General features: G+C 49.3%; 1 protein-coding gene across 2 annotated transcripts; it reads right to left on the reverse strand.

Moving 5' to 3' along the window:
- Positions 1 to 192: 192 nt before the first annotated feature.
- TMEM248 (transmembrane protein 248) lies at positions 193 to 27653 on the reverse strand. 2 transcript variants are annotated; one of them, XM_082714426.1, is made up of 9 exons: positions 27367 to 27653; positions 20900 to 21013; positions 19486 to 19550; positions 11694 to 11870; positions 8313 to 8598; positions 6675 to 6825; positions 4986 to 5169; positions 3460 to 3603; positions 193 to 2895 (listed from the first exon to the last, which is right to left on the reverse strand). In XM_082714426.1, exons 4-9 carry the CDS (start codon positions 11859 to 11861, stop codon positions 2875 to 2877), a joined length of 954 nt encoding a protein of 317 aa, XP_082570552.1. In that variant the 5' UTR covers positions 11862 to 11870; positions 19486 to 19550; positions 20900 to 21013; positions 27367 to 27653; the 3' UTR covers positions 193 to 2874. The 2 variants fall into 2 exon arrangements, with proteins under 2 accessions (XP_082570552.1, XP_082570551.1); XM_082714425.1 differs by lacking the exons at positions 19486 to 19550; positions 20900 to 21013 and having other exon boundaries at positions 27367 to 27652.

The following is a 27653-nucleotide window of genomic DNA, read 5'->3' on the forward strand; positions in this document are numbered from 1 at the left end:
AGGCCGGTGCACTCAGGGAGACGAGCCGGGTGCCTGCCGAGGCCAGCTCAGTGGGAACCGCGGCCACCCCACATCCCGAGGACGGGTGACCCTCGGAGGGAACAGCTTGCAAGACGCCCTCAATGACTTAGCACAGATGCTCTCGCCTTAGAAAACACCCAGCAGATGGCAGGAAACAGGAGACACGGCAAATAAATTCAGAGGTTTTATTCTGTAAAGCACATATGCACATACTCCAAACACAGAAAATTAACCTGGGAGTGAACGCCGTAACACATCAGCTACTGACCATCGTGCAGAAGGTAAGCGAGACGGGTCTGCAGGCCCTCGCAGCCCCACGGTGCCTGCAAGAGAGCTGGAAACTGGGATGCGGAATCCCCACAGACCGTCAGAGAAAATGCAACCCAAACGCAGGCTCCTAGCGACGAGAAAAACTTACAAATAGAATCAAAACTGATTCAAGTCATACAGTGAAAAGACAAAAGGAGAAAGGAAAGAGATCAATATGATCTGAAACGACCACTGAGAGCTGCTGACCCTGACTGGGCCTCTGGTCCAAGACGCCTGAGAACGCCCAGGGCTCCCATGCGGGGTCACTCGCAATGGCACCTGGGCCCTGCTGGGACGCTCTTCTGAGCCCGAGGTCCCCCGGCAAGAGGCTGCGGAGGACCAGGCCTCATCTGCAAGCGCCCGGATGTGACAGGACTCCGGCCGTCCCAGAGCCCATGGGAGCCTCTTCGGTGCCTAGACTTCTGCACCAGGTCCACGGCCTCTCCGCTTGCCCGCCCCCCTTCAGACACCGACAGACCCTGGGTTTCCGGAAGATCTCTGAGAAATCACCTGCCAGAGTGAACGCTGGATGTTAAAGTGTGTGTCCTCCCCTCGTGACAAGTCCTACTGTCGAGGCATTTTTGGCACTTCCTTCCCTCATGCCTAAGAGTCCCTCCGCCCCTGGCTACAGATTCCAGCCACTCCCTGTCACTGAAACAAGGGACAGTCATATTAGCAACGGCTGGACCCAACACGCCAGAGAAACTGACTCTTTTCACCTTCCTCCTTTCAGGGCGCTCTGCCGGCCACAGACCTCGCCCTCTGACTCCACCTCACTGGGATTTCATGAATTCAGTAGCAGCTTAATCTAAAATCTGTTGGTCTTGATACTGATGTTTCTAAAGGCCAAGCCAAACGGCTCTCTCTCCATCTTGTCTCGTAAGAGTCTCACAGTCTCTACAGAGAAAACTAAATGAACGGGTTAGCCACGCATCACGTAAGCAACTCAAAAAACCTAGATAGACAAGTATGATTACTGTGCTTGAGATGTACCAAAAGGAAAAAAAATGGGGGGGGGATATTGGCATATTCAGTTACTACAGTGATTACTTTAACAATCTTTGTTTAGAGCCCACAACTGTCTTCCACTCGAGAATGCCTGGGACCACATGTCTGAGGCCAATTATTTTAGACGTAGGACTGATCTGCAGTTCGGAGCAGACTACAGACCTGACGTTGAGGGAAAGAAGTGCTGACAGTCACGTCCAAGGTTTTAACGGCCCTTCGCTCCACACCACTGCTTGGGGGAGCACAGAGGTCAGTCAGGACGATGTGTTTTTAATGCAAAGAGCTATTACGGAAAACAGTAAGAATACAAGTAACAAGAAAGGACTAGGAAAGACCACGCAATTTTTTTTTTTTTTACAAGATGGATTAGAAGAAAAAAGAGATAAAGGGTCTGATCATCAAAGTGCCACAGGAAAGAAAAATGCTTTTTGTCTTCCTCAGACACGGCGGATCGGAGTGGCCTTCCTTCCAGTTCCACAGGCACCATGACGTGCCCGGATCTACCAGCTGCCACTTCCTTCCGAAGACACGTTCACTGCAGAGACAGAGATGCAAAAAGTAGAAGGAAGAAAACCCACTCCCTCTTCAAGGAAGACAAGAAACTCCTGCACAACTATTGGGCTGAACCAGCTTTCTCTTTCCAAACTGCCGTCAGCATTCCAGCAAACAGAATAGCTAATTTCTACTCTAGAGCCATTCACTTCATTTTTAAGCTCTTTTGAGTGAGGACGCTGCTTTAACTTTGATAATGGAGGAAAGGGACAAGAGAGGAGAAGACAGTGGAAGATTCTGTGCCAACTCGACTCACACAAGACCAGGTTCCTCACCGTCTGTATGGAAAATGAAACTTAGATCTTTACCATGTAGGTGATTTTTCAATAGTTAACTTTTTACTCAAGATGAAAGCACAAGTCTGTCCTAACTAGAGTAGTATTAAAATGTGACTATTTTACTTTTCTTTTCAAAGGAAAAAAAAAAACAAAACAAGAAATAAGAAAGACAGGCATGTTTCCTTGCAAGCAAAACGGAGAAAAAGGGATTATTGTTGTCACCATGATTATTAAGCCACAGACACGTAAAATCCACAAAATGGATTGGTGGCTTTGGAAATGCAGTATCACATCGAAGGTGCAGACGGTTTCGAACATTCTGTACATACGGGCTGAGACAAGGACCGAAGCAAACCTCAACCCCGCCAGCCATGAAACGCCCGTGACCGCGGGGAAGACGGCACGGTCCGCTCCGCCGCAGCGAGCTCCCCGTCCTCCCCGGCGGCGCAGGCGCATCCCACCAAGTCCGCGGTGGGGCTGAAGGCTTTCGGCTGCACCCAGTGCGAAGCACGTGCATCATCGGACCAATTTCTGAATAGATTTTATAAATATATACAAATCAGTTACAGGCACTTGAAATGTCTTTGGCTGGAATAACCCAACATTGCGAGATAATATATTCACAGAGTGTCCAGGCCCAGGCTGGGTTCAGCAGGCAATGATTATGGTTCTCTCAGTCTCTCTCAGAGAACGGGCAGTTGTGGGGTTAGGCATCGGCCAAAGCCACCTGAAAGAGAACGCGATGAGCCCGCCACACAGCAGAGCCCGCAGAACTCAGTCCCACCGGCGCCCTGCCCTCACCGGTGATCCAGACCCTTTATCAACCAAACACCGGGAGCTACATGGCAGGCATCTAGCGGGCAGAGGAATGACTAACTCCCTAGGGAAAAAAGATCTCACTTAGCAGGGCATGAACAGCGACCCGAAAGTCTCCGCCGCGAGCGGCCGATGCAGCAGAACCCCCTGCCGAGACAGAGGTCGCAGTTTTGAGACCGCGGTCAGGATTCTGCGAGGCGGCTCCTCCAGCTGACAGAAGCAGACAGGAAGCAGCCCTGCCAGGGTCCGCTGCCCGCACCCCTCCCCCCCGCCCGCCCGGGGCTCTGAGAACAGTTCCCAGTTCCCAGCCATGCAGTGGGTGTGCGGCTGGGGGCAGACCACTACAGATACACACAGGACCTAAGCTCTCTGCAGGAGACGAGCCTCCAGCCACAGAGGGAATCAGGACCACACGGGACGTTCAGTCTGCAGAGACCCCAGCAACAGTGCCGGGCCACACCCGTCCACCGCTCACCTTCTCGGGACAGAAGTCGGGATTGCTCTGACGCAACTTGCTGGGTCTGCCTTTGATGACCGCGTAGCAAAACATGGTTATCACCATCACGAAGAGGAAGTAGCTGGTGTGCATGAGATGCAAATTTATTAATGAACGGTCGTCCTGAATAAAGAGAACAAGCCAGAAACATCGCACTGAGTTGCTGGAAGACGTCACTGCTAGGATTCTGGAAATGGGTTCATAACCTCCAGACTCCCCTCAACTTGAATTCTTAACTGGAAGGAGAGAGGGTTCTGTTCTTCTTCTAAACTATTAAAACCGGGTCTAAGTAAAGACGCTGTTCCTGGGGCCACCCACTTCTTCCTAAGGCAGCCCCTGCCCTGGCTTCTGCACTCCCACACTGCCCAGGACCCTGCCCCAGGACCCCCGTCCCCAGGAAGCCCCAGAGACCCAGGGGCTCTAACCCTTACCCTTCTCCTCCGCCCCTTCCTCTGACAGCCCAAGCCTGTCTTCCCCAATCCTCCCTACGCTCCCGCCAAGAAGGCCTCTCCCCACGGGCGGCTTCCTTCGGTCTTTTTCTCACTTTCCAAGTCCTTGATTCAGTCTCCTCTGACCTCCCGCACGCGGTCACCGTCGCCAGGCCTGCCAGGTGCCGCACGCCAGCCCTGCTCCCACCCCTTTTCCTTCACACACGCGCACACACATGCACCCACCTCCAGGCCTCGAAACATCAGCCTTGGGCCCTTGGGCTCCAGCCCACAAACGCTCATGGGTTGGGCAGACCCGTCTCCCTCACGCACTGCTGTGCAAGGCCTTACAGCCCAAACGCACAAGTCCGAAAGCCTCGGCGAGGCACCGACGTGTCTTCCAGCCCCCGGCCCCTGCCCGGTGCCCAGCCTGGCTCTGTTGCTCAGTCCCGCAGCCCCAGCCCACCAACTGCTACAGCTCGACAGAGAAGAGAAGAAAGAGAAGAGAAGAAAGAGAAAAGAATCAGGCCAGAAGAAGTCTAGCTACCATATACCGACAGGAAGAAAAGTGCGGACACTTAGAAAAATCCGTGCAGTCCGTTAAAAGCGGGTTCAAGGCTGGGCACGAGGCCGAACCAACCCCAGCAGGCGGGTTACAGCGTCTTCCTCCTTGTTAGGTAAAACCCTACCAGCCCTCGGTATCTCGCCAAAGACTCTTCTCCTCCAATTTACTTCCACCTTTCTGAATTTCACACGATTTACTATTCATGTTCACACCAACCCAATACTCCCGGAGTGACCGCGGGAGTGAGCAGACGGTACACGTGTCCCTGGAACACGACGGCCGCGTGACAAACGTAACCGCTGGTGACCAAAGCAGAAAATGAAGAACAGACGCAGAGTGTCCTTAACCAATGGGGTGGCAGCTCCACCCGGGCCCCTGCCACCACCCCTAGTCTCCTGGCCCAGCTGGAAATCGAGAAGGGGAAGGGCTAAGCGCACTCAAGGAGGTAGAGGGCCTAGGTGACTGTCCCCAGATGCAGGCAGACACACAGACACACAACTTCTCTCACTTACGTCTGGAACAATAACTGTAAGCTTGGGATTCAAAGCGTGATAGACTTTTCCAATGGCCCCCTTGTAACACCAGAAAGGGTTGTAATCCTGAGCATATTTTGTGTTGGCGTCTCTCGCGGTCGTGAAGATCTTGTACCAGAGCGTGGCGTTGCTGTACGTGTCGGGAACACAGTGTGGTGGCTGTCTGCGGGGAAGAGAGCGCAAGACAGGGCTCAGCGGCCTGATGCCCTCACCCGGGCCTCCCCCACGGCCCAGGCGCCGCACTGAGCATGGCGTCCCGTGTGGAGAAGAGAAAGAAGCAACATACATTTCTTTAAGATGAAGACCCTTACGTTCTTTTTAGCTTACAGGTTTTTTTTTTTTTTTTAATTTAACAAACACCTAACGGAGTAAGAAACAGGCAAGTCTGTTTGTTAGTCTGCTTGTTAAGATTTCTGGCTTCACAAGTCAACCAACCATGGTTCTCTTCCCTGCGATGTAGCCAAAGAGAGGCCTGGCCCTTTTAGGCCCATTTTTGTAAATTAACTAAATTCTCAGTCACAACTGAAAGTTTTATACACAAACTTCTCCGACAGCAAGTAACACTCACCTGATCTTGTCCTACAAACCTCCAAATATCTAAAACAGGTAGATCCCAGAGTAATTATTTTTTGAGAGTGCGAGCAAGCGAGCGAGAGAGTGCGTGCACGTGCGTAGGGGACAGGCAGAGGGAGACGCTCAAGCAAACTCGATGCCCAGCGCAGAGCCCGACGTGAGGCTCCACCTCACGACCCCGAGATCATGACCTGAGCTGAAATCACGTCAGATGTCAACTGACTGAACCACCCAGGCGCCCCCTGAGTAATTCTTCTTCTTTAAAAAGAATTCCTCAGGTGCCTGGGTGGCTCAGTGGGTTAAGCCGCTGCCTTCAGCTCAGGTCATGATCTCAGGTCCTGGGATCGAGTCCCGCGTCGGGCTCTCTGCTCAGCAGGGAGCCTGCTTCCCTCTCTCTCTCTGCCTGCCTCTCCATCTACTTGTGATTTCTCTCTGTCAAAAAAATAAAAATAAAAAATAAATCTTAAAAAAAAAAAATTCTTAAAAAGAATTCCTCTACATTGCAGGTTAATAAAAATAATTAAATAAACAACCAGAATTCATCTTAGAATTCTCTTAAATAGGCTACATCTTACACATTTCATGTACTTACAGATCATTATCTCCATTATAAAGAGGCAAAAAAAACCCCAAACCTTAAAACTTATCCACGGTGACATGACAGCTGCTCAAAACAGATGAGGCACAAGTTTCAGCAACAGACACTGTTTTGCAGAAAGATTCATTTATACTCCCGGTCGCAATGACTAAAGCTTCATCTTTCTGGAGGCTTCCTCCTAAGTCCTGCTGGTGACACATCAGCTCCTACTTACTCGGTGTGACATGCTTGCACCGACAGGACAGGCGGCCCAGCACGGTAAGCAGAGCGGATGCTTTCAGTCCCTGCTCAAGCATCACTCACTCTCCAATCCTCAATGCCGAGTTCTACCTTAGGATCCCAAACTCAACTCAAATAACCCTTCAGATGGGCCTGCTGGGACAGCTGTGTATAGTTGTTTACCGCAAGCTTCCCCAGAACCTGCCCAAGCGCCCCAGTCCCACTCCTGGTCAACGGGGCTTCTGGCGCGCAGCCACGGGGTTCCGGAAAACACTTACACGGTGACGGGGAACACCCCAGGGTTGGCTGTGAGGGTCATGCACGTGGTGAACACCACCTGCTCGCAGTGACCGTGAAGGGCACAATCGTCCGAACTCCAAGCTGTAGGCAGGGTAAAGGTAATGTTGATCTCCTCGTGGGCTTCCCGGCCTACGAAAGAGAAATGGGGGTGGGGGGCAGCGAGGGAGAGCGTTGGTAAATCAAGGCAGGAACTCATCTATGCATTATGCTCTGGGATTCCAAGGAATCCTGGAATCAAACTCACCCAGGAATCCCCGATCAGCCCAGAGAAGCGAGACATCTGCCTGTGCGGGATTTCAGGAACTAGAGCTTGGAGCCAGACTCCGAGGCCTGCTCACCCGGGGGAGCCCGCGTGTGGCAAACGGAAAGGAGCCACTGTTAGCCAGGGCCCAGAGATGCCAGGCAACAAGGACCCCCAGTGCCCAAGGTAGAAAGTTGGGGGCAGGCTGAGTTACTACCTCCGCTGTTCTAGCACCTGTACGGCACTCGTGCCATTTCCAAATCGCTGTTAGATGTATCACTCCACATAAAACACACGCCATCCCACAAACATGACCAGAGAAGCGTTACTGCTCCCTTCCACATGTGAGCAGACCAAGGATCCGGGGCTCTACCAGACTTCAGGAAGGTTGGGAACTGATAAGGGATAAAGAAGCTTCAACGAAAACCAAGGTCTAGTACCGCAGCAGAAGGAGACGGTCCACCCACTCCCAGAGTCACCTTCCCGCACTCCTGTGGGAACAGCTCTCAGCCGGAAGAGCCAGCAGAGGTCGGCCAGGCACTCCCAAGTTCCTCCAAGGACAGAGAGGCCCTTGGTAACAAAGAACCAAAGACTATTCTTCTAAGATCTGGGCCTCCGTAGGAAGCCTGTCCTAGTCACTCCAGCTTCTGCTACGTCCTCAACTGTCTCCTGAATCACTTGCAGTCTGTCACGGTCAGAACGCCCCACTGGTCCAAGAGCAGGGCTCAATGTTCTACTGATGGTTATTTTCACTATTTTTTTTTTTTTAATTCATTTAAGAGAGAGGGAAAGAGTACAAGCAGGGGGAGGGGCAGAGGGAGAGAGAGAGAGAAGAGCTCCCTGCTGAGAGGGAGCCTGGCACTTAGTACAGCACCTCCTTTGTGCCAGGAACTACTGTTACGTGTTTGATAAATATTAACTCATGTTATATTGGTCTCTTCTGTGATCCTAAAATTCCAACAGACAAGACCAGGTCTTGGGCTTTTTCTTGTTCTTCCCAGCAGCTGGCACAGTGCTGAGCTAATGTGGGTGCGCATTCAAAAATTTGTAGACTAGTAACAATATTTGTAGTATGTAGTGAAAACTCTAAGATGAAAAACCTGAATAAAAATTTTGTGTTTGTAAAAATTAAAACCGGAGCTCAGCCTTAAAGTGTCCTCTCAGCCGCTGTGTTGAGAGCCTACTGTACACCAAGCACTTTAGGTGAAGATGTAGCAAAAACAACTCCTTCTTGACTTCATTTAGCTCCAACTCAAAAAAAGAGGACACGTGTAAAAACAATAATCTGACGAGTAAAAACCATATACCACTGATACTCTGTCTTAGAAGTTTCTGCCTAAGAAAATCTAAACGGAAAAGGGTGACACTCACATACCTGAAAGTCCAATCTGATGGCCCAGAATGGTCGAGCACAGATGGGTGACATTGCGGGAGTACCCTCCGAAGGGCTTCAGCGGGTCCAAGGTCAGCGTGATGGCCACTGAGATGTTCAGTGGGCCCGCGTCCTCCAGGGCCTGCGGGGACTGGGTGGACGCTCTGGCCTGCCCGCTGGCCACCGTGCTCTCCGGGGTTGTGGTGTCGTTTGTGAGGTGCTTCAGTGTTTCGTTCTCGGATACACACAAGTCCAGATCGTTGAACCGCAGCAGAAACGTATTCCAGTCCTGCGGTGGGAGAAAACAGAGGTGTAAGGAAAGCAAGTGAGAGCCGTCGGAAAGCGCTGCCCCTGGCACCCTACAGCCAGGACCCCTGCGTGGGGTCACGGAGCCACAGAGTTAAGCGCTGAAAATAACTACGACAATGCAGCTACCAGCCTCTCGCAGTGGCATAACGGTGCCGGTTTTCCAAACCACTCTCACATTCACAATCTAAAATACGAACTCTTCACTGGCATGAGATACGAAATAAACTAGGAGATTAAACCAGCTTATTCAAGAAAATGCATAAAAAACCAGCATATTATACTTAGAAAAAATGATCTAGCTTGAGAACAAAACTTGAAAAGAAAGCTTGAATGAAAGTTGTAAAACATTAAAAGCATTAATCCAAATTCACTTAGCAGATGTGATTAGTTACTTGTTTTTTCTAAGACTTTTAAGTAATCTCTACACCCAACGTGCAGTTCAGACTCACAGCCCCGAGATCGAGTCACCCACTCCCCTGACAGAACCAGCCCAGTGCACTTTTACATAAGGCTGCGGGGGTGCCTGGCTGGCTCAGTCAGAAAAGCACACGACTCCTGGTCTCGGTCAGGGTCGTGAGTTTGAGGTCCATGTTGGGTCCACAGGTACTTAAATAAATAAAACTTAAAAAAAAAAATAAATAAAGCTGCCTTAAAATAATTCCTGGAAAGGTCAGTTCACCACCGTCAATACCAACACCAGTATGGCCCCCTTGTCACGGCCTTTCAATCATGACCACCTTAAAGCAGAACAACTTAAAAAAGGAGGAGAAAAGATGTTTTCTGGCATCTCTTCACTTCTGTATTGCCGGTTTAAATCATAGGTAGTTTTAAATATATACACAGCTGCTTATGTCATGGTTCAACCGAAACCAACAATAATAAAGTACTCACCGGGTTCTATTTTAATTTAATTTTCACAAAAAAGCAAAGATGAACTCGGGCGGAAAGGGAAGAACACACTAGCCCCGGGTGAGACACTGACTTCCTTCAGGCAACATTAGTCTACAAGAAGCTGTCAGATGTGAGGACTAATCGAGTTATACTTGGATCACTCTAATGAGGAGCAGGGAAGGGGAGGGGAGGGCAGGGCAGGGCGCTGCCGGAGCAATCCTGGAGCGGCCAGCGAGTCTACCTTTAGAGAACCCGGTCCATCAGTCTGCGGCAGCTATGGCGGGTGCATCAAACTACACTCCTCCAAACCTACAGAGTTGACCGACCACTCAAAAACACTGGGGCTGAACAGGAACATTCTAGTACATTCCTTCATATTCCAGACATGAGGGAACTGAGGCCAAGGGCAGTCTTATGGACTCTCTAATTCCACAGTTGACGGCAGAAGCAGGATTAAGTTTTTTGATTCACAGCCCCTAACTTTTCCCATATTTCTAAGATCCTCATTTGAAAATAAAATCATGGGGCGCCTGGTTGGCTCAGTGTGTTAAGCCTCTGCCTTCGGCTCAGGTCGCGATCTCAGGTTCCTGGGATCGAGCCCGGCATCGGGCTCCCTGCTTGGTGGGGAGCCTGCTTCCCTCCTCTCTCTCTGCCTGCCTCTCTGCCTCCTTGTGATCTCTGTCTGTCAAATAAATAAATAAAATCTTAAAAAACAAAAAAAAGAAAGAAAAGGAAAGGAAAGAAAACCACGAAGTCGATCATGACCACAGTTCTGCACCGGCTCGGCACTGCCTTCCTGCAGACCGCGAGCCCATTCTGGACAGACAGCCAAAGCCAATGTCAGGCACCACTCTGATGACTAAGGACTGATCATCCAGGCTGCCTTAACCACTGGTGCTGGCCAAGTGCTCACCGTGGCCCTGGGCTCTGAGGAAAAGCAATGCCAGGATGCCGCAGAGCCCTGGTTGTGGCTAGAATATTCGTTTTCAGCCCTAATGTGGGCACAGGCTCTCTGCACGACCTTTAAAGACTCGGGCAGAGTCAGGGCAGAGGGAGAGCCGAACCAGCCTGTACACTTCTTGGTCAGAAACAGTTTGAAAGGGTTTCCTGGCAGAAATAGCTAACACTTGTCACTTAAACTTTGTGAAAAAGTTCGCTTGTGAAGGGGACCCCCCTCCTGCCAAGGTAGTCTAGGATCGAGAGCACTGAGGACAGAGCACAGAGCAAGCCATGCCCCCTGCTACACCGAGGAAGAACCCTCCTCTCCTGCACAGGGCGCACACAAGGCAGGCACAGCGCGATTCCAATCCCGCCCCCGTTCCCGCTCCCACCAAGGCAGGCACCCCGGAAGAGAAGGCACCCCATAAGTCTACTAAGGCAGGAACTCTTTTGTCCTAAGAGAAACCACAACCACCAGTAATTTACCATACCTTTAATTCAGCATAATTCCTAACGTTGTCAAATACATTTTGTAATAGGTACATTATCATTCAGTTCCATTAAAGAAGAACTGTTAACTTTGTGTTGTTTTCTTGGTATATGCAAAAATACATCTTTTAGAACCCATATTATGAGTATTCAAACCATTATTTGCCTAGATTAGGGTTTAAAGGGCAACACCCTAATAATTTATTTAAACTGACCACAGTGTAAAATCTAGAAGGCCAGTGTGCAGAAAACGGAAGCTCTGCTTAATAAAAAGAAATATATTTGGAAATAAGATCCAGCTTTGTATTTCTTCAGTGTCCCTCCTCAGGAAACGGAAAAGCTATCAGTACAGCTACTAAAACTCCGTGATGACACAGGGCCTCAAAAGAACAAATGTTTACAGTTTTTAGAAATAGCAATTAGCTAATTCAAAACTTTAATAATAAATTTGCTGATTTATTAAGTTAATAATAGCAAGCCTGTTAGTTCTCTAAGTTCCTGACACACTTTACAATATACTTCCCAAACGCACGGTTCACCGCTGAAGCAGTCTAACTGAAACTGGTAACATCACTTACATCAACACTGTCTGACTAGATGTATTCCCAGTGAACCACACGGAGACGGAAGACAGATGCTGGGGAAAACGCTGCTTTCTCACTGCGTTCAAAGGAAAGGTGTGTGGAGAGCCCAAGGCTGCTCCCCTACTGTGGAAGGCCTGGCCAGCCCAAAAGGAAGACTTGGAACACACGATACCTCCGCCATTTCCGGTGACTTAATCTCCTTGATTTTGAAGAAATAGCCCAAGGTCAGGAAAGCTATCGCCATGGCGCTGACACTGATCATGAAGACCACGAGGGGAGGCCGGCTGCTGATGTACAGCTTCAGGTTCTCCAGGGGGTTGATGCTGAACATTATTCCCATCAGCTCCACCTGAAAGGGACGAATCGTTAGACTCAGGGACCGTCTCACCCAAAGAAACCCTACGATCCCTGCCGTGGTTTCCTTCTCTGGTGCCTGGCTCTATGTAACAGGATTTATTTTTCCTGTGGGCTCCTCGATGGATTGCTGTGCACTGCAGTCTGGTTTTTTGTTTTTTAAGATTATTTACTTATTTATTTGACATACAGAGAGCACAAGCAGGCAGACAGGCAGGCAGAGAGAGGAGGAAGCAGGATCCCTGCTGAGCAGAGAGCCCGATGCGGGGCTCGATCCCGAAGGCAGAGGCTTAACCCACTTAGCCACCCAGATGCCCCGAAATCTTGCCAGTCTTACTCACTGCCCTAGCCCCCTCGTTCCTGGCCCCAGTACAGGAGGTGACACACAATGAGCAAGTCTATACATGAACCGACGACAACACTAAAAAAAGCAAAAACACTAAAAAAAAAATCTGTAACAGCTTTTAAGTTTGAGAGAAAAATATGCATCAACACGCCCTAAGAACCAACAGCGACCACGTGCAGTAAGCTGGGCTGTGTCCTGCCTCACCCTCACCAAGAGTCCTTTGAGATGTGAAATAATATCCTTCGTGCTCCTCCCAGAGCAACATCCCCGCGTGTTTTGTGTCCTTTTACTACACACACACACACACACACAATTACTGGCACTGCACACAGAAACTTGTGGAACATGAGACACTGACTATATTCTGACGCTAGTCTCATTCCCACGGTTGGAGCTTTGATCTCTGCAGACCGCGGCTGCCAGACGCACCAGCCACACCGTGTGCAAGTGCGGCTGAGGCCTGGGGTCCTCCCAGTTCCCACACCAGGCGCTGCAGCTCGCACAGGAGGGGCCTGGGCCACAGGGCAGGCCCCTCGGCCACCGGACCGGGTCACGCCACACAGCTCTCCAAGGAGTCCCACCAGCAACAGAAGGGCTCAGTCTACTCCCCGACATTAGGACCAACACTCCACACTCTGAAGCAAGCTTCCTCACTGGGACCACCAGTAAGATCGCTGCGAAATGTTATCTCATCGTTTTGTTTTAATTTTTATTTTTGCGAGAGCAGGCAAGTGAGCAGGAGCGGGGCAGAGGGAGAAGCAGACTCGGCCGAGCAGGGAGCCCAGGGCAGGACCCTGGGATCGTGACCCGGGCCGAAGGCAGAGGCTTCCCGACTGAGCCCCAGGCGCCCTCCTCACTATTTCAATTGCGTCTCCCTCAGACTGACCATCTCCACTGCTTTCTCAGCCATTTAAAGAAATTGCCATTTCTTAGCCATTATTTTCCTCTTCAAGTCTTATAGCTTCTTCCTAGGGAAACTGTCTCAGTCTTTTGGCTACTTATCAGCCTTTTGTCCATTTCTCATTAAAGCTCAGGAGTTTTTATATTCTGGAGCCTAAGCCATTTCATATGTTATGTATATGTTACATAAATACGTATCTATCCATATGTTACTTATACATTATACTTGATGACGTCTGTGGACTTCCTTTAATACAGTTTATGGTGCCTTTTACCATATGAAAGGTTCTTGTATTTTTTCAACAACTCTCTTGATATATAATTTACATATAATTCACCCATTTAACATGCACAAATCAACTCACAAAACTGGGCAACCTTCACTATAATCAATTTTCAAACATTTTCATCGTCTCATAAAGAAACCCCCCACGCTTTAGGAGTTACTCCCCATCCCCTCCGGCCCTAAGGCAACCACTAACACAGCTGGTCTCTGCAGACCTGCCCATTCCAAACGCTGCACAGGAATGGACTTGCAGCATGTGGCCCTTGGTGACTGGCTGCTCTCCCCTAGCACGGTGTGTCCGGGTTGGTCCGTGATGTCGCATGTATCAGTACTTCCTCCCTTTTTGTTGCCCCAAATACTCCACTGTATGAAATACTTTATTCACGTATTTTGCACATCCACGCGTCAGCTGACAGACGTCTGTTTCTACCTTTCATCCACTCTGAGTCAGGCTGCTACGAACATGCATGTGTCATTTATTGTATGGACACATGTGTCCACTTCTCCTGGCTGCTGTCTGTCCTACATACCCCAAGAGTGGCACTGCTGGGTCATGTGGTAACCACAGGTTTAACCTTCTGAGAACCTGCCCGGGCTGTTTTCCAAAGCAACTGCCCCACCCCGCATCCGCACAGCCAGATAGTGAGTGCTTTTCCCCACCGCATCATCCACGCTCGTCACTGCCTTGTTCATTACTGCCACCTTAATGGGTGTGCAGACCACCGTGCTGTGGTCTGCATTTCCGTGATAGCTACGAGTTCTTCATTCTAATGTATTTATCCCCCCTTTCCTTTTACGATGATGTGTATGCGTACATTATTTAATTCTCTTTCATTATTTTTCTCTTCAAGTCTTAGAGTTTGACTTTTAGTCTCTTATCGACTTGGAATTGATTTGAGATTCCAGAATTTAGTAGGCTTCTCATTTAATCTTTTTCGATATAGGAGGCCAATTACCCAGTATCATTCACTGAAGATGGTTTTGTACTGAACATGGGTGTCCCGTGGATTTGGAAGGCTACCTCTCATACACACGAAGCTCCCGGATGAATGTGGGTTTGTCTCTAGGCTTTTCTAATGTCCCATCATGGTGTCTGCATCTCCTCACCTTGGTACCGTTTGAAATCTTGCCATCTAATACAAGAATTCTAACATTTTACTTTTATTCAAAATCGTCTGAGCTCTTCTTGGCCCTTTACTCTGCTGTATGAATTTTAGGTCCTACCTATAAAGTTCTCAGGAAAATCTAGTTGAGTTTTAAACTGAAACTGTACCAAACAGACTACTAATTTGGGGAAGAAATGACATCTTTATAACACTGAGGTCCCCAGTCTCTGAACAGAATCTGTCTTAATTTACTTGGGTTCATTTATCTTTTTCAGTAATTTTTTAAAAACTTCTTATGTACCTTATTAGATTCAAAAAATACTGATTTATGCAGGTATCACTGACAGCATCTCCTAAAAATTACGTTTCTTACTGCTGATGTGTATAAAAGCAACAGGCTTTGGTTGCTTCCAGACACACCACTGAAATCTTTTAAATTCTAACTAGGTTATTTGTAGCTTTCCCTGGGTTTTGTGTAGACAGTCACATTGCAAACTAGTATATATTTCTTCCTTTCCAGCCCCTATTTATTTTTCTTAAACTTTGACTAAAATCTTCAGTGAAATGATGAAGAGAAGTGGCAACGGTCGATTCCTGCCTTTAAAGAGAATGCTTCTAAGTGTTTCAGTATTAACTACCGTGTATGTTAAAGGTTTCTGAAAGAAACCCCTTGCCAGGTTAAGAAAGTACTCCTCCGGGGCACCTGGATGGCTCAGTGGGTTAAAACCTCTGCCTTCAGCTCAGGTCATGATCCCAGGGTCCTGGGATCGAGCCCCACATCAGGCTCTCTGCTCAGCGGGGAGCCTGCTTCCTCCTCTCTCTCTGCCTGCCTCTCTGCCTACTTGTGATCTCTGTCAAATAAATAAATAAAATCTTTAAAAAAGAAAGAAAGAAAGAAAGTACTCCTCCAATTCAAGCATGCAAACAGACTTTCCTTACAAATAGGAGTTATATTTTAATGATCGCTTTCTCTGCAACTTCTTATCAACTTTTTCTCTTTGATCTGTTGACATCGCTGACATTCTCATGCTAACTCATATTTGTGTTCCTTGGATAAACTTAACATGATTGTGATTTTTTAAAACTACATGACTGGTTTATGTCTGCCATATTTTATCTGGACCTTTTAATTTCTATTCGTAAGAGATAAGAAAATGATCAGCCATGATCACGCTCTCCTTGACTAGTAGGACTAAGTCATCCCAGTATCACGAAATTAAATGAATTATCTGCACATGCATTTTCAAACTGTGTATGAGTCTGTGGGTAAGATATGTGTAAGATGTGAGTGTTTATTTCTTAGAACTTAACAGAACTTGACCCCCCCCCCCAAAAAAAATACTCCTTCTTTACCTAAATCATGGTCATGGCCTCACCACGACCACCAACCAAACCCACTAGCTAATCCTGTAGCTCTTCTTTCCGAAATCTCTTTCAGGTTCACCCATTTCCCCCACCTTCATGTGAAGAGGTATCAGCCCTCCACAACTCTAAGAGCCTGACATCCACGAGCCCAGCGAGCATCTTTATACTTACACATTCCACATGTCCAAAACTGAACTCATCTGCCTTCCTGCCAATAAGATTCTTCCCCCTGTATTCCCCACCTCAAACCATAACTCTGGAAAACAAGCCAGACTGCCTGCGCCTTCCCCACTATATCCAATCAACTGCTAAGTGCTAAAAGATTCTATTTCTTTACCATCTCTTACTTCCTCTTCCTCTCCACACTCCTGGGCCGCTGCCCTTAGTTCAGGCCCTTATCACCTTTCTCTTGTAGCTATTACTAAGCGTCTCAACCGGCTCTGCCTATACCAGTCACATCATCCATCCTCCACATGCTGCGAGAGTGACTTCTCCAAATGTCAATCTAGTTGTGTTACTGCTGAACTCTCGCAGCGCTCCAACAGCCAAGGGATGAAGTCCAAGCTCCTTAGAACGGCAAGCCACCGTGAGCTAGGTCTCGTCTAGCTCACGGTAACAGCCGTGGAAGACAGTTTGGTGTTTTCTTACGAAACTAAAACATACTCTTTTTTCCCCCCAATATATTATTTATTTGTCAGAAAGAGAGAGAGAGAGAGAGAGAGAGCGCGCGCGCAGACAAGCAGGGGAGCAGCAGGCACAGAAGCAGGCTCCCTGCTGAGCAAGGAGCCCGATGCGGGACTCGATCCCAGGACACCTGATCACAACCTGAGCCGAAGGCAGAGGCTTCACCAACTGAGCCACCCAGGCGTCCCAATTACCCATAAGGTCCAGCAACTACACTGCTTGGTATTTGCCCACAGGAGTTTAAAACTTACGTCCACATGGGGATGCTAGGGTGGCTCAGTCAGTTAAGGGTTGGTTCCTGATTTCAGCTCAGGCCACGATCTCCGGTCCATGAGACTGAGCCCCACGTCAGGCTCTGTGCTGGGCACACAGCCTGCTTGGGATTCTCTCTCCCCCTCTCTCACCCCTTAAAAAGCAAAACAAAACAAAAACTTCTGTCCACACAAAAATCTGCACTTGGATCTTTGTAGGCGCATTATCCATAACAGCCACAATTTGGAAGCAACCCAGATACCTTTCAGTAGGTGAATGGATAAACTGTGGTATATCCAGATAATGGAATATATTATTTGGCACTAAAAAAAGAGCTATTCAGCCGTGAAAGGCGAGGGGGAAACGTAAATGCATATGACTACATGAAAGAAGCCCATCCGAAAGGCTACTTACAGGATGACCCCAACTATATGACCTTCTACAAAAGGCACAACAATGGAGCCAATAAGAAGACCGGAGGCTGCGGTGGGTGGGAAGCAGAGCACAGAGGCTCTGCAGGGCAGTGAAAACACCACATGACACTATCAGGTGGACACAGGTCATTATAAATTTGTCCAGGGCACCTGGGTGGCTCAGTGGGTTAAAGCCTCTGCCTTCGGCTCAGGTTATGAACCCAGGGTCCTGGGATTGAGGCCCACATCGGGCTCTCTGCTTGGCGGGGAACCTGCTTCTTTCTCCCTCTCTGCCTACTGTAAAATAAATTTAAAAAAAAAAAAAAAAAGTAAAATACATAATAAATAAATAAATAGATTTGTCCAAACCCCTAGAACATACAACACCAAACACAAGTGCTAATGTAAACTGCACTCTGGATACTAGTGACAGGTCCACAGAGGAGGTTCACCAATTGTAACAAATGTGTCACCTGTGAGGAGGCAGGGGATGGAGGGTGCTGACAATGGAGGAGGCCGTGCACCTGTACGGACGGACTGGTTTCTGTACCTTCCTCTCAATTCTGCTGTGAACCTAAAACTGCTTTTAAAAACTTGAGTATTTTAGGGACGCCTGGGTGGCTCAGTTGGTTAAGCAGCTGCCTTCGACTCGGGTCATGATCCCAGGGTCCTGGGATGGAGTCCCACATTGGGCTCCTTGCTCGGCAGGGAACCTGCTTCTCCCTCTGCCTCTGCCTGCCTCTCTGTCTGCCTGTGCTCACGCACTCTCTCTCCCTCTGTCTCTGACAAATAAATAAAATCTTAAAAAAAAAAAAAAAAAGTTTTGAAAAAAAAAAAAAACTTGAGTATTTTAGGAAAAAAAACCCCAAAACTTGAGTATTTTTAAAAAGATAAAAATCTAGAAATGGCATTACTTAGGTTAAGAGTCATAAGATTCTGAAACAAAAACATCAATAATAACTTAGAATTCGGTAAATTTAAAGTTGGAAGCCTCTTATATATGCTTATAAAGTTTATTAAGAAAGAGAACAAAATCTGAATCATATATAAACTTAAGCACCTGAAACTACAATTATGAAACATCTAGAAAAATAGAAAAATCTAAAATAAGCTTTTAGAGAAAACTAAGTCATTAAAACCATGTCACACCAGAATGTAAACACTCAGATAAATATCAGCATAAATACCTAAAAATTAACAAACATCAACATAGCTAATTTAATTAGAGAAAGTTCCAGAGGAGGCCAACTATGTTTACTTAAAAGTAAAGTTTTAAATTATTTATTTGTTTATTTTCTTTTTAGAGAACACGTGTGAGATCGAGACGGGGAAAGGAGCAGAAAGGAAGAGAATCCCAAGCAGGCTCCATGGCCAGCATGGAACCCTACAATGTGGGGCTCGACCTCACAACCCTGAGATCATGATCGGAGCTGAAATCAAGAGTCAGACACTTGACCAACTGAACCACCCAGGTGCCTCAAGCTTTTTAAAAATTTTTTAATAAAACAATGAAAAGTCTAAATATTTCACAAACTTAAAATTCCTCTCCTACAAGCATTTTCAAATACAAATTTAACAAAAGCTAAACAAATTTATTTCTTTGCCAAAAAAAATGACAAGAACATTTCTGTAGCCTTCATCATAGTAACTGTCACTAATTAAAGAGTGAGTTAAGCTCGGTACAGGGATAGGAAAAGTAGCTCAGAGGGAAAGCACACTATCCGGCCCCCTCCCCTAAACCCACCCCAACTTCAATTAGGGACTTTCACAAAGATAAAGAGAGAAACTGTCAGGGCTTGTGATGCTGCCTCTTGGCAAAGTCTAGGCATTTAAGGTACCAGAACACAGCCCAAAGGCAATTTTACAAGCACGTGACTCAAGTCCGCTGGCAAAGCACCTAGAGCTGGGAGAGGAGTTCACCGCCAACACTACACCTCAGGTGGCAATTTAAGTAGACAAAGGCTAAGATTACTGCGGAGTTACCTCAAGCAACCTTCAAGTTAGGAGAAACAACGGTCACTTTAAAAGGGAGAAAAAGGGCTGTTAATCTCGCTAGAGCCCAGCTTGGCCACACGGATCAACAGCATTAAAGCCTAGCACACTCCCACCTCTGCTATGTGACTTCTAAAAACTTCACCTGAGAAAATACTCCTCGCTGAAACCAAAGATTTCACTAACACAGCTCCCTCAGGAGCGTTTAAAATGGTAAAAAAAAGAAAGGAAGGAAGGAAGGAGAAAAAGAAAAACCAGGTACCCACCAGCAGGGCAACGGCTACAGGATCTACTCCCAGCAGAAACACCACGGTCCTCAGACAGCCAGGACCTACGGTGACACAGAGCGAGGCTCAGCAGGTTTAAGGACGAGCGTGTGGGTGCGCCTAAGCCCCCACAGGGGGTGAAAAGACAGCCACCCGCAAGCCGTAAACAGTGCTGGTTCTCTCTACTGGTGAGATTACATACATCTTCTTTTTAAAAAATTTCCAAATGAGGGGCGCCTGAGTGGCTCAACTCCTGGTTTCAGCTCAGGTCCTGACGTCAGGTCGTGAAATCGAGCCCCGCACTGGGCTCCCGGCTCAGCGGGAAATCTACTGCATCTTCTCTCTTCCTCTTCCTGCTCGACGCACTCTCACATAAAAGATTTTCCATAGTGAGTATGTATTCTCTTTGTAATAATTTCTAACAATAAAATTTATATATATAATCCCCAATAGATCCTGCTGCTCTCATGGCCAAAACAAAAACTTTATTAAATCTTTTTTTTTTTTTTAAGATTTTTATTTATTTATTTGATAGACAGAGATCACAAGTAGGCAGAGAGGCAGGCAGAGAGAGAGGAGGAAGCAGGCTCCCCGCTGAGCAGAGAGCCCGATGCGGGGCTCGATCCCAGGACCCTGAGATCATGACCTGAGCCGAAGGCAGAGGCCTAAACCACTGAGCCACTCAGGCGCCCCAAACTTTATTAAAGCTTAATTCTAGTCACTTTCTTCATTAATAAAGGTGATGGGGTGCCTGGGTGGCGCTGTTGGTTGAGAGCCCAACTCTTTTTTTTTTTTTTTTTTTAAAGATTTTATTTATTTATTTGACAGACACAGATCACAAGTAGGCAGAGAGAGAGGGGGAAGCAGGCTCCCTCCTGAGCAGAGAGCCTGATGTGGGGCTTGAGCCCAGGACCCTGGGATCATGACCTGAGCCGAAGGCAGAGGCTTTAACCCACTGAGCCACCCAGGCACCCCGAGAGTCAAACTCTTAGTCTCAACTCAGATCATGATCTCAGGGTCGTGTGGGACTGAGCCCTGAGTCAGGCTCTGAGCTGGGTGCAGAGGCTGCTTGAGAGTCTCTGTCTCTGTCCCTCTGCCTCTCCCACTCATGCTCTTTCTCTCTAAAATAAATAATTCTTTAAAAAATGATAAAGGTTGGGGCACCTGGGTGGCTCAGTGGGTTAAGCCACTGCCTTCGGCTCAGGTCGTGATCTCAGTGTCCTGGGATCGAGTCCCGCATCGGGCTCTCTGCTCAGCAGGGAGCCTGCTTCCCTCTCTCTCTCTCTGCCTGCCTCTCCATCTACTTGTGATTTCTCTCTGTCAAATAAATAAATAAAATAAAAAAATAAATAAATAAATAAAATAAAAAAAATAAAAATAAAAAATGATAAAGGTGATTAAAAAAATAACATACCTTTTTTATACCAAACTAGAACAAAAATAAATAAAAAACAGGATGGTCCTCTAGTATGTCCTGGTGCTAAAGAAAGGCAAAGCTTAACTCGCAGTGATCTGTACACAGAGGGATCTGTAAGAAACCAAAAATAAAATAAGAATACTTAGGTGAGGGGCACCTGGGTGGCTCAGTGGGTTAAAGCCTTTGCCTTCAGCTCAGGTCATGATCCCAGGGTCCTGGGGTTGAGCCCCGCATCGGGCTCTCTGCACAGCAGGGAGCCTGCTTCCTCCTCTCTCTTTCTCTGCCTGCCTCTCTGCTTACTAGTGATCTCTGTCAGTCAATTAAGTAAAGAAATAAATCTTTTAAAAAAATAAATATATAAAAAAAACCCAACAAAATACTTAGGTGAGGTTCCTCTAGACCACCCAGTAACGTGTGCGCCTGGGGCAGGTGGTGCCTTAGAGGTCCTCCCAACAAGCGTGGGCCCCTCCCCAGGGCATGGAGGGGAGCGGGTGACCATGAGCAGAGAGGCACCCAGGATGGTAAGGTGTCCTGCAAGGCAGGAGAGAAGAGCGTCAGGAAGGAAGCGGCTCTGAGAAGTGTGAAAGTAGGAGGAGTAAGAAAAGAAAGGACATGAGTCTCTCCGCGCTTGGAGACGTGCTGAGCTGAACCTGAGCTTGCGTAATCCTGCACCTGGCAAGATCACTGGTGACCTTTAAAACCACTCTGGCGGAGGGAAATCAAACAGGATGAGGAGACAGGCCACAGGTGCACACCAGCGCTTCAGGGAAAGGACAAGCGACAGGGTCAGGAGAAGGGAGGAAATGGACAGAAAGCAGCTACTCCAGCGAGAGGGCTGCCCAAGCGACCAGGAGCCGCAGCTGAAACACGCAATCTGCATCTGGGCTTAGCATCTTTATTAGAAAGAAAAGAAACGAGCACTGATTATGTCAGATAACGAGCCCTTCCACAGGGTCTCCGTCTCGCCAAGTACACCACAGAGCTACTTGCTCAAGTTTAAAACTGCAATCTAAAACCAGAACTTAGATCTGCTAAACCACTACCTGTGACCCAATCAAAAAGTTCACTTTACGTGAAAAAAAAAAAACGCTGTTCACCTTAAACCAGGTTTTCGGCCTCAAGCTAAATGGGAAATTCCTTAGATCTCCCCTATAAACTCAAGTCCTTTTCTAAGTTTGGAAGAGACGGGGAGGTGGGGCGGGGGGCGGGGCATGCCAAAGCGACATCGTGGGGGAGGCTTGGAGAGCCCGTTCTGTGTGCCCACCCCAGGAACACCCTGCTCTTGGGCCAGGGGAAGAGCCGCAACTCACCGGGATGTGGGAGAGAGGCCCGCTCCGAGTGTAAGGACTGAAGCGGCATTTCTCAAATATCCTGCGCCCACCAAAGAGCACTCGCGGACAGGACCCCAGATCGTGCAACACCTGGCAGAGCCGCAGGCACTTGCTGGCGTCCAAGAAACCCTGGGTGGTCTCGAGCGCCCAGCTACCATCCTCACTCTGCTCCAAGAGCGGCTGCAGCTCAGCCTCCGCCCCAAGCTCATGGCCCGGCCTCTGCACAAGGCAGACACGCTCATTCCCAGCTTCCCGTCAAGTCTGCGGACCGATCTCCCACCGCTGCTCCAAACAGCCACCCACCGAAGCCCTCTACTGAGCTAAGCCAGGGCTACCTGGAGCCGACCAGGTCCAACCTCATCCGCGGTCGCCAAATCAGCTCATCTTCCTGGACAGACACAGCCGCCCCCCCAGTGACCACTTCCTGAGTCTCTCCCTCCCACAGTCACCGTCTGGCAGGTCCCGCCTTGGAACCCCGCTCGCGAGCAGCTGCTCCCCTCCCCAGACACTGCCTCCTTTAGCCAAACGAAAGCCGCACGCACCCTGCTCGTGTTGCCTCTCCTTCCCGTGATGTTTCTGCACTGCCCACCCCCGACAGGCACCGCCTGACACAGAGCAGGTGCTTAACGTAACATTGAACACGGCTGCCTACTTTTCACGTGAGTGGCACACGGTTCCAGGAGTCCTGCACATACTGTGTATGTGCCCTACAACATCTGTATTGCACAGAAGAGGAAATTACGGCCTAAGTCAGTCGGCTAACTTACCCAAGGTCATACAATAGGAAATGAACCAAGACTCCAATCCAGTCCACCTCCAGCGCCAGCGCACTGACCAGTAAGCACGGTGCGGCCTCCCAGGAGATGTTCCGGATTTGGATCAAGAGTCAAGCCTAGTCAACCCCCATCAAATGAGGTAAAAACCGAGGGTACACATAAAACTTTGCAGTTCAGACATCAGGAGCGATACAAGCAAGAGCCCTCTCACTAAGGGGATATGAGGAAGGCAGAAGCCAGACTCCCAAGGGCTAAGGAGAGTGTCCTGTCTAACCACGACTACCTACAGCACACCCTGTGTCAGACACCGCGCCAAGTGCTCTACTCACATTGTACTTCTTAACCTGCAACAATGCTAAGTAGATCCTACCATCCTGATTGTACAGAAGGGGAAACTGAGTCAAAAGAGGATAAGTAATTTGTGCAAGGTAATAAGTGGCAGAGATAGACTCTGATTAAATTCATCCGAGCCCAAAAGCTGTGTCACAATACGAGGGTTATAAGTAGGTTTCAAGTCCAACATCAAGTTGAAAAGAAATAAGGCAATTCATGTCTCAAAATGTTCATCCATTAGCGTACAAAGCAAAGATGAGTAGAATTTTGTCCATGGTTTGTTTCTCAAGCTAATATAATTCAGTGTAGAAAAAACTTTCACCATAACCAGAAGTTTAAATGATCAAAAGAGAAATTACAACAGAAAGCATAAAGTTTTAGTTGCTAAATGTGCATTTTAGGCAATACCAGTACTCAAAGACAAAAAGGAAAGGAACAACACAGGCTGATATAATTACGTTTGTAAGCAGATTTACTTTCAAAATTCAGACTCAGGCTGTACTTACTCACTTATAATTAATGAACGCATGGTTCCACTCTCCAAGTCATAACGTAAAATCACTGTAACCTCCAACATGCCCCTGTCCCTTTTTTATAAAATTAATTCACCATAGTTCCAAAACAGAAAATAATTTATCTTTGTTCTTTAATATTTTTAAACTGCTGACCATCTTAAAAACCGAATTAAAAGTATCCCCACATCAAAGTTTAATGACTTGGGAGTTTAATTAACAGATATTAAAAAAATAAATCACGAGTGACGACAAAATTAAAGGAACACTAAACATTCAATGTGAAATTATACTGTAACATCCACATTCAGTATAACAAGTGGGAGATACCATGAAAACAGCACTTTTAACCAACGAGCATGAAAGACCAACTGGCAAATGACTGTACTTTGCAGACTGTCATCGCCAAAGGCTTCTGTAGTCCCCAGGACTGCACTGAGATCTGTAATCATACAAACTACAAACCTCTGGTCAAATTTATTCAATCTGTACCAGGGAAAGATAATTTAAAGATTTCCATATTTATTAAAATAAATCCAACATGGAAAATCAATTTGCTAAAAACTCTCTTTCCTCCATTTCCTTTTTTTTATCACTATGATGCTGTGCTCGGTTTATTTTTTTCAAGTTTATTAAAATTCCAGTTAGTTAACAGATAGTAATACTGGTTTTAGGTGTACAATTTAGTGATTCAACACTCACATACATTGCCAAGCGCTCATCGAAAACAGCGCCCTCCTCAGTCCCTACCACCTTTTTCACCCGTGCACTCGCTCACGTCCCCTCTGGTACCCATCAGTTTGTTCCCCATAACTGAGAATATGTTCCTTGGTTTGCCTCTCTTTTTTCCCCTATGATCACCTGTTTTGTTTCTTAAATTCCACAGATCATTTTTAATATTAATTGTAGTGTCATAGTAAGATACTTTTAAAAACCCTCTTACATGGCAACAGAATTCCGCAGCATACTACTGACAAAAAAAACCACACAGATTGTCCATCCCTGGACTAATGTCGTGCTGCGGCCCCTGTTAAATCCACTCTTTTTCAGAGGCTCATCTGTAACGAGGAAGCACAGCAGTGGGTAGAAAGGGACGAGTCTAAAAGCATTAAAAAGTCAACAGAGTGCAGTCCTGAGCAGCGCTCAAAGGAAGGGTAAGACTGCAGTCAGGGAGGTCCTGAGACTGGTTACAATGATGCGAGGCAATTACAGGGCATCCTCCTTGAAGGATACTGGGTCAGAGAAACCGCACCTCTGGGAAGTGAACTGATGTCAGTGAAAATACTGGGGGACCGGCGGAAAAGCGCCGTCCATCACCCAGCTGTAGTCAGAGCCGCAGAGACCACACCAGGGCTGTGTTCTCACAAACTAAACACAGGCGCGGCAACACTGTGCAGACACCAAATCTAATTTCCTGATTGCTAACACCAGACAGAAATCACCATCAGCATCTTTTTCATTGTCCTTAAAATAAGTCAAGCACTGCTTTGTGTCACTGGCGGCATAATAGAACAAAAGAAACCCACCCCATGAAAACAATTCTTTAGAACCCAGAAATCTACCAGAAGCCACACTGCGTAGCCTCGGCTTTTTTTGGTCTTAGAAAAGCATTTAACTGGAGCACTTGAGTGGCTGAGTCAGTTAAGTGTCCAACTCTTGATTTAAACTCAGGTCATGATCTCAGGGTCCTGGGATGGTGCCTGGAGTTGGGCCCCACGCTCAGCAGGGAGTCTGCATGAGGATTCTCTCCCTCTCTCCTTCCCAAATAAATCCTAAAGAAGCAGAAGCAGAAGAGGAGAAGAATTTAACCCTTTTTTTAAAAAAAAGATTTTATTATTTATTTGAGAGAGAGAGAGAGAGAGCAAGAGAAGAGGGAGAGTCAGAGGAAGAAGCAGACTCCCTGCCAAGCAGGGAGCCCGATGCAGGACTTGATCCTGGGGCTCAAGCATCATGACCTGAGCTGAGGGTAGTTGCTTAACTAACTGAGCACCCAGGCACCGGAGGAGCATTTAACCCTTAATGGAGTTCCGAGGCCAATGACTGCAGGACCCCACTGTCCAGCTACGAGGCCAATGACTGCAGGACCCCACTGTCCAGCTACCTAGTCTGGGTGCTGTTCCATTAACCGGCCCTTGCTTTTTCATTTCACGGGTTAATTCTGAAAGACCCAAATGCTCCAGATCCCCTGAGGTCCACCTTAAAAGCCACTTCCTTTATGACACTTAAGCATAACACAGCCACATGGCCACTGCGGCCTGCCACTTCTTCCCGCTGGAAGCATGTTCCCTGCGGGCAGAACTATCTGCAGGTCTGGTCTCTCTTCCCTGCAGCAGCGGCGGCTGCAGCCCAAACAGAGGGTGTTCCCTCAGCATTTGGGGACCTCAGACCCCCAGGCGTGGGTGGCGGCCCCCACTTCCAGTCCCCCGCAACGAGGCCACGGCCATTCTTCCCACACCGCTACTGGGAAGTCCACACTATGCTAGAGAGAAAGCAGGCTTGGGGTCACGAAGTACGTCTCTGCTGCACAACAGGTCCATCTCCTTTTCCCACGGGGGAAGCGGGAAGGTGCCCAAGCGGCTGCACACAGACAGCTCCCACGTGCTCCGACCCCGAGGGGACCGGAGGGCTCTGGGCACCAACCGACTTACCACACATTCGTCATCCGACCATCCCGGGCCGGCGCTGGATTCCCTCCACCTGCTCCCCCCGCGGCTCACCTCCGAGGCAGGCGCGCAGCAGCTCGGGAGGGGCCGCGCGGAAGCCCCCGGCCGGCACCGAGGGCGCGGCCTGCCGCTGACAACCCCGGCGCAGGCCCCGGGCCCCGACCGCAGCCCCTCGCCAGCTGTCCCGGCGCCGCGGCTCACAGGCTCGAAGCGGCCCAGCAGGCGCGGGGGTACCGCTCCCGGCGCTGACCCCGAGAAACCGAACTCCGCGCCTCCAGGCCCCCCGCGGCCGCCCCCGAGTTCAGCGAAGCGCGCGCGAAGCCGGCCACCCGCCGCCCCGGGGCAGCCACCGAGCCCGCGCGCGCTGCCGGCGCTCCGTTCCCGCACCCGCGTCCCCTCCCGTCCGCCCTCGCGGACGCTGCTGCGCGGAGCCAGCGGGACGCCGGCACGACCCCCACGGGCGCGACCCGGCCACCCGCAGCGCCCGCGCCCAGTCCAAACTGTCCAGGCCTCGGGCGCGGCGGGGAGGCCCCGCGGGCAGCCCTGCTCCGGGGGCGGGTGGCCGGCCGGCGGCGGGGATCAGGCCCAGGCCGGCGGCGCGGGCCGGACCCTGCGGGGCGGAGCGACCCCACCGCGACCCGGGCGGCGGCTGCGGCCCCGAGAGGCTGCGGGGACACCCGGCCGGCAGGTCCGCTCCCGAGCGGCGCGGTCCCCTCTCGGCCCCGGCGACCCCGACCCCGACCCTCCCCTCGGCCCCGGCGACCCCCACTCGGCCCCGCCGACCCCGACCCCGGCCCCGCGCTCGGCCCCGGCGACCCCCACTCGGCCCCGCGCTCGGCCCCCGCTCACCCCGCCCCGGTGGGCAGCGGCGCGCCCCGGGCCCAGCCGGGCCAGCTGGTCGGCGGACGCCCGCGGCCGCTCAGAGCTCACTGGCGGCGGCGCGCGGCGGGCCCGGGGCCGCTCGGCACCATCCTCCCCGCCGCGCCGGGGGCGGCGTCGGGCTCCGCGGGGCCCAGGCGAGGCCCAGAGGCCGGTCCGGCTCACGCCGTGGCGACACAGACTCGTCTCCGGGTCCGGCAGCCGCGGTTTCCGGGTAGAAAAAAACGCCACCGCCAACGCCGCCGTGACCTCCGACA

This window comes from Mustela nivalis (assembly GCF_964662115.1).
Source record: "Mustela nivalis genome assembly, chromosome: 19".
In the NCBI taxonomy this organism is placed as follows: Eukaryota; Metazoa; Chordata; class Mammalia; order Carnivora; family Mustelidae; genus Mustela; species Mustela nivalis.

Excerpts from the sequence above, each read along its gene's own strand:
- TMEM248 (XM_082714426.1), bottom strand. The coding sequence starts at position 11,861 with ATGGGAATAATGTTCAGCATCAACCCCCTGGAGAACCTGAAGCTGTAC. Across the intron at positions 3,604-4,985 it reads TTACAGTTATTGTTCCAGAC|GACGACCGTTCATTAATAAA; the intron begins GTAAGTGAGAGA and ends CTCTTTATTCAG. Across the intron at positions 2,896-3,459 it reads CCGACTTCTGTCCCGAGAAG|GTGGCTTTGGCCGATGCCTA; the intron begins GTGAGCGGTGGA and ends GTTCTCTTTCAG.